The sequence below is a fragment of the Triticum aestivum genome, chromosome 7B (assembly GCF_018294505.1).
Source record: "Triticum aestivum cultivar Chinese Spring chromosome 7B, IWGSC CS RefSeq v2.1, whole genome shotgun sequence".
NCBI classification, from domain to species: Eukaryota; Viridiplantae; Streptophyta; class Magnoliopsida; order Poales; family Poaceae; genus Triticum; species Triticum aestivum.
This window is the reverse complement of record NC_057813.1, coordinates 132,338,597-132,345,173: the sequence shown is the minus strand read 5'-3', so window position 1 is coordinate 132,345,173 and position 6,577 is coordinate 132,338,597. Positions and strand designations below refer to the sequence as shown.

At 47.6% G+C, this 6,577-nt stretch overlaps 1 protein-coding gene across 1 annotated transcript in view; it reads right to left on the bottom strand.

Moving 5' to 3' along the window:
• The window catches only part of LOC123160810 (uncharacterized), a 20,874-nt gene extending 19,677 nt beyond the window's left edge, over nt 1-1,197 (bottom strand). Inside the window, exons 1-4 of the mRNA XM_044578645.1 lie at nt 946-1,197; nt 743-821; nt 481-558; nt 275-355 (exon numbers count right to left, since the gene is read on the bottom strand). Of these exons, the coding sequence (XP_044434580.1) occupies nt 275-355; nt 481-558; nt 743-821; nt 946-1,068 (361 nt within the window). The 5' untranslated portion in view covers nt 1,069-1,197. The remainder of the gene's footprint in view (nt 1-274; nt 356-480; nt 559-742; nt 822-945) is intronic.
• Between the last annotated feature and the right edge of the window lie 5,380 nt (nt 1,198-6,577).

Sequence of the window (6,577 nt, the reverse complement as noted above, 5' to 3'; positions counted from 1 at the left end):
AATCCAGATTAACTAGTACAGTCATTCATCACCAACATCCTGTGAACCATCCAAGGTCATCACTACAAAAAATCCTGTAGGAAACTATAGTAGTACATGAAATTCCAATCATGTGTATATTCATATTCCTATGTTCTTCAATTCCAGTCATCCAAAGAGGGCCTTACAATTTTTAAATGTGCAGCTTTCTAATTCTTAAAAGTGCACATAAAATTCCAAGCACAGCAGCTACTGTTCCCAGCTAAGACAATATATGCACAAATTAGCATTATACCTGCAAGCTTCTGCCCCAACTTCTCAAGATGACTAGGCACCAACGTCGATCGAATTAATACAATGGCCTCTTTGCACAATCCTATGAAATGCTCAAGCAAACATCATATCAAATGTCAAGTGTATATATAACTTGTATAGAAACAGGTGCATGAGATTGACAGACTGGCAGGCAACACAATAACACAGAAAGCACGTAGTACATACCTTTCACTATACCCTGAGCTCCGAAGAACAACTCATCTACACCATCGGCGTCACTGAGCACAACGACTAGCGCAGAATCTGCAGGCGCCAAGAGTTTTTGATAGATCAGATAGAAGCAACACACGCACGGCACGAAGTATTCTTTAGCAGGTCTCTTCGGCATTCCAACAAACGGCTCGTACGCACGCATGCCATTCACGCGCGCCATGAGAAGGCCATATCTGGAACCAGTCCAGTGCAGGAGACCGTTATATACGCTCACCTCGCGTGGCTTCGGCAGGGCTGGCGCATCGGACGCCGCCGCCCTGCTCCGCGAGCGCCGTCGCCGCGGATCCATCCGCCTGCACGGACACGCACCGTCAGGACAGAGCATCCCCGCGAAAACACCTCCGAGAGGAGGCAAAAAACCAAAACGGGGGTGAAAGGAACGGGGAAACGAGGGAAGGGCGATCGAGCAAAGGCGACCTTGGGGTCGATGTAGAAGCGGACGATCGCGCCAGAGCGGGTGAAAGAAGCGGCGAGCGCGGCGCTCAGCCCGTCGGCGCCGACGAAGGCGACGACCTTCGCCGCCGAGGACGACGGCGACATCCCGCGAGTGGCGTGTGATCCCGCTCGCCGACGGCGACGACCAGCCCGAAGCAGAGGCGAGCAGAGCGGAAGCAGACAGGGGAGTGAGGAAGTCAGGAAGAGTGACACACGAGGACTCCACTGCTCTGGACTTTTACCCAACCGCTCCGTGTCACTGGATCGCGGGCCCGATGCGCGGTGCTAATCCTGCGTGGCGCATGTGGGCTAGGACGGAACCACGTTTGGATTTCGGACGAGGACGCCATTTTGTTAGCGCGAAAAGACAGGATGCTCACGGGTTCTGAGCGTGTGGGCCCTGTGAGCGGAAAGATGATGATGCGATTCTGTACTACAGCGTGCCAATCGTGGAACTGAACTTTGCACAGGAGTGTATGTCCCATGAGATTTAAAAAAAAATGAAGTGCACGTGACAAATGGGACACAGCGCAATGTAAGGATCTTGCTTTTGGCTTTGTTAAAGATAAGCATTTTTTTATACTTCCATATATAAAGATCAACTTGCTTAGTAGGTCGTCGATTGATCTCGATATAGAACAGTTCATAAACAGTGCATCCAAGTGTAAGGATTTCCCTTGCACAAAAGTTAAAGGAAAACGTTTCCCCCCAGTGCGCCGGCCGAAACGTCGCGCCGGACGCACGCGGGCCTCTCGATCCCTCTCGATCGTGCGTGCACGCATCCAACATGGGCCCATGTGTCCAACGTCTTCCACCTCCTTATCCTCTCTCATCCACACATTTCTACCCTGTTCTTCCCCACCACACGAGCTAGACGTTCCCTTCCTCTCTCGTCCTCCAGTAGCTTCTTGTCGCCTCCGGTAGATTCTTATCGCCTCTGCCTTCCGGTAGCCTTCGGCGAGCTCCCGAGCCACGGCAATCGGTGTTGATTCAAGGTTGGATCCGTAGCTCCGACGGGAGGGCAGGAGCTGCAATGGCGGAGATGGGGGAGAGATTTTTATGCGCCAGATGCGGAGATGCAGAGTGTTGGCTGAGGAGTTGCTGCGTCCACGAGCTGGAACCGGCAAGGAGGCGTGCAGCCACCGTGGTCGGGCGATGCTGGAACCGGCAAGGAGGCGTGCAGCCACCGTTGTCGGGAGATGCTGGAACCGACAAGGAGGCGTGCTGCCACGGTGGTCGCGCGATGCTGGAACCAGTAAGCCGATTTGCTGGAACTGGTGCCCGATTTGTCGCATACGCGGGAGCACGCCGGCATTGCTGCAGCCTACTACAAAGGCGGATAAGACGAAAGCTGGAACCAGCAGGCCGATTTGCTGGAACCGGCTGTCAGTTTTGTTGCATATGGCGGAGCACGCGTGCAGGACGGCACAGCGGAAGCTGGAACCGGCGATAGCCGTGTTGCGACGGCCGCGACGACGATCCGCCGTTGCTGGAACCAGCACTTTTTTTTTGTTGGAAGCAGCGATTTATTTTGCTACGACCCGATGACGACAGTTCATGATTTTGCTGGAAACGGCAAGTGTTTTTGCTGGAAGCATTTTCGTTTCTGTTGGAAGCATCGTATTTTGTTTTGCTGGAATCTTTTTCATTGTTCTTGGGCCATGCCATTTTGTGTGTTTTGCTGGAACCACGTTTTTATTTTGCTGGAAGCAATGGCAACAAATCTTACGATGTTTTTGGAACCTCCCATGTGGCCGCCCGACGACCGGCGATGGCCACCGGCGGTTGCCTGTCCAAGGGGAGCGGCATCAGATGGGGGAAACGCACTAACGACCTCGCGTGCGAGGGTGTGGGAGTCCAGCGACGGCGCCCGTTCTATGCGGGGGAGGCGCTGGTGTGTGTGCGAGGGTTAGGGGAAAAGATCGAACGACAGCAGGTTGTTGAATCAAACGGTAGGGGATGGACCGGCCGAAAGTTTGGGCCGGTGCGCCGGCGCCTAGCATCCGCCAAAGTTAAACCAGAAGTTAAAGGAGTACATGGGTGAAACCATTATCTACGTTGGAAAGCCTTACATAGTCTAGCACGTTTTAGAGGATGGATAAGATGTCATTTGATGTTGCCTTTCATACACAACAACCGGTGAGTGATTTGAGATCTTGAGCTAAAAGTTGCAGTTTTGTCTCGTTTCGAGAGGTTGAGGTTGAGAGAGCCAGCCAATTCGATGTTTTGGAAAGTGCCAATTCAAATATTTAGGAGAATCCTGCCCGAAAGTATCATACTCATCTGACGGTCAAACACTCGGGTAATTGGTTTCTAGTGTCAAAAAGCGTCTTACATTATGAGACGGATGGAGTAGTTTCTACTATATCCTCCAAGGATGAGAGTTTGGCTTTCTTTTGGCAAAAGCTGGATTGTTTTCAGTGGGAGAAGTAAGTTTGTTCGATATGGAAAGAGTTCCCTCGAGAGACTGTTTCATTAATAAAATGCTGACATCCGTGCTCTATGGGCATCGTGAAGTTATTGTTTGTACTACGTAGTTCGGCTCAAAAGAACTATTACCAAAAAATAGTGTAAATTCGTCTCAAGAAATTCTCGCTATGAATAAAAATGAAGAGCCTCGGTTTTACCATGGGAAAATGGGCCTTCATGTCAAACAAAGAAAATCCTTTATATACGTGGTGGATCTCTTCTACTGATGATTCAGTTGGGGGCCGCCATGTGAACTTAGATGAAAGAGATAAGCGTTTGGTTAGGCCTTGGAAGGGGCTCCCATCCCAGAGTGTGAAAAACATCATTTTTTTGGTATCTCGAATGCCAGTTTGAGGATGTGTTTGCTAATCAGATCCAGAAAAAATGAACATTCTCCCTCGTGCTTCGGGTCATGAGATAGTGATGAGTCCAAATTTTGCGTTATTCTTTACCTCTTATTTTGTTTCGTAGTTCTAGAATTCTTCGTACTTTACCGCGATCGCACACCTCTTTTATTTGTTTTGGTAAGGTTGTCAGTTTCAGAAACATCTAGGAGTTAAAGGAAAGATCATTGAGATATGGTGATAAAATCACATTAATTAATGTGCAATATTATTACTGTAAAAGAATAAAGCAAGAGGGCGAAGAGACATGATAGGGGCTAAGGTGTTCCGTCTACTCCACCGAAGATGGTAACTATCATTTTTGGTGGAGTAGACTTTGATAATCCGACTACGAACGTGCTAAGATGCGCACCTTCGCAATCGCTAAACTAACTCCGAAAGGTTATTGACCATGCCGGAGCACGATCAACCTGACCACCAGGCTCTATTTCTTGCACGCAAACGAAGAACAAGCAACAAACTGAGATTGCAATTTGGATATTGCGAATTTAAGAGGAAAGCTTTATTTATCAAAGTTGGGATCTAAAACGTCTTGCGCTGATCGTTGGACACAAACGAAGTACGCGCGTTGCTCTATGGCGAACTTTAATCTAAACAAAACCCAAATATAAAATGATGCCCTAAGGATTGTATTTATAGGGAGACAGGGGAATTTCGTCAATCCTTGACAATATGGGACTAAATTCGTTCCTATGTCATTTTCCCTATTAATACTGACTCTAAAAGCAACATATTAAGTGTATTTCGAAATTACATGGGCCTGGCCCAAAAATAAGGTGGCGTGTCACCTATATTAAGCTATGGGTGAAATTTATAAAAGGTCATCTTATATATTTCGCTAATGCCCTCGTATGTCATCATGGTGGCTTTAAAGTGCTGAAAACGGAAACTCCGTTCTCGTTCCCCTTGCGCGCGCCATCCTATCCATGCTTGATCATGCTCCAATGTTCCTCCTTCTTGTCCATGCTGGGGGCTTCATTCGACAAATATATCCAATTTAGGCAACATCACATTCTCATGAACATTAGAATTGTTACCAAGAAACAAAAGTACCTAAAAATTTAATTAGCATGCGCGATCTCTAGTCATTGGTCCACTATATGTAGCAGCAGGGGTTGTGGGCGTAACCGTAGTAGTGATGTCCTCATCAAGACAGAACTCGCGAAGGAGTCCAGAGCACTCGAGGATGCACTATACGAGCGCACCCGTTCGTACCACGTGTCATCGATGCCGCCTGGTCGACTACTTCACCTCCTGCACGATCAAAGCTAGAATCACACACACACACACACACACACACACACACACACACACACACACACACACACACACACACACACACACACACACACACAACCACCAGAAACTCATCCATGACGAAGAGACCTAGCCTCCGAATGGATTCGGGGGGGAGGGGGGTGATAGAAGGACTCTACAGTCGTGTCCTTCCACAAAGAGGCGTCATCATCACCCATCTATTGTGGTGACCCAACATACCACTACATGGCGTAATACGTTAGTCGTACACATATAAGACACCGTCTCATGAACCTTACATTCCTCAGAGTGTACAACCAAAATATAGCTGGTCCAAACCCCATATATATTACAAACTTATTCAAACCAAATTCAGAAGTGCCAAATGTTCAAACTATTGGTGCCGAAATACATGGTATAACTATTGATCATGTGATCACTTGTTGGATTCAGGCCACGATCCACATGACCGGGCTTGCTGCTATCACTACTACTCCTCTACTCTTGTTGTTTTGGGTCTCCTCCTCCATGGTCGGCTCCATATGCGATGAGGTAGTCGACACCATCGACTCCTCCGGAAAGGTCTGGCTCGTTGTAGAAGTACCACGGGTGCTGAGACCTGCTATACAAACGGTTTTTAACCTCTTTCCGCGATGGCGTTTGGAAGCGTCGCCAAATGAGTGTGGGCAATAGGGGGTCCTTCCCACATGACCCAGAAACCGTCGAGGATAGGCCCTCCTGGCACACAGGTTGGGGAAAAATGAGCTCGTATGCGATCTGGTGAGGCATCGAAACCCAATCGTTTCCGTTCGTATGTACATCTCACACGATGAATCATAGAAAAACATTTCCGTTCGTATGTATATCACACATAGTTTTTTATGTGAAAACGTTTGTGCAAGGTGGCCTAACGCAAATAGTTCTCTACCGGAAGCTGTGTGTGATTGTTAGTTGATTGAACATGCCTACTTTTTAGAAACTGTGTGGGTTGTTTGAATTCATCGCCCACGGTGCTGTCTGAGTAACCGTCTGCAATAGAAAACCCCAATAAGTAGGGTAATTAGCCTATTACTGATAATCCATGTACTAATCAAATTGATATTTCTTATAAAACACACTAGATATTTCATATCCGTATAACGGCAACCACGCTTTCATAGTCGAATTACATCAGATAGCTTCGGCACTCATTTACGCCATTACACAACAACATCAAGTTTCACATGCAACATCGAAAATCTTTGGGAAGTAGCATCATACACGGTAAATAGACAGATGAATCTCATCTGGGAAACTTCAGAAGTGGAAGGCAAATGTTGAGCCTTCACTGATGTTGATTGCCCTTGCAACTTTAGGCCAGTGGCTATGGATAATTGCCCGCCCAACCTTCGTCCTCTTCAGGAAGAGTTCAATATGTTGGGAAACATAGTAATTTCAAAAAAAAATCCTACGCACAAGCAAGATCATGGTGATGCATAGCAACG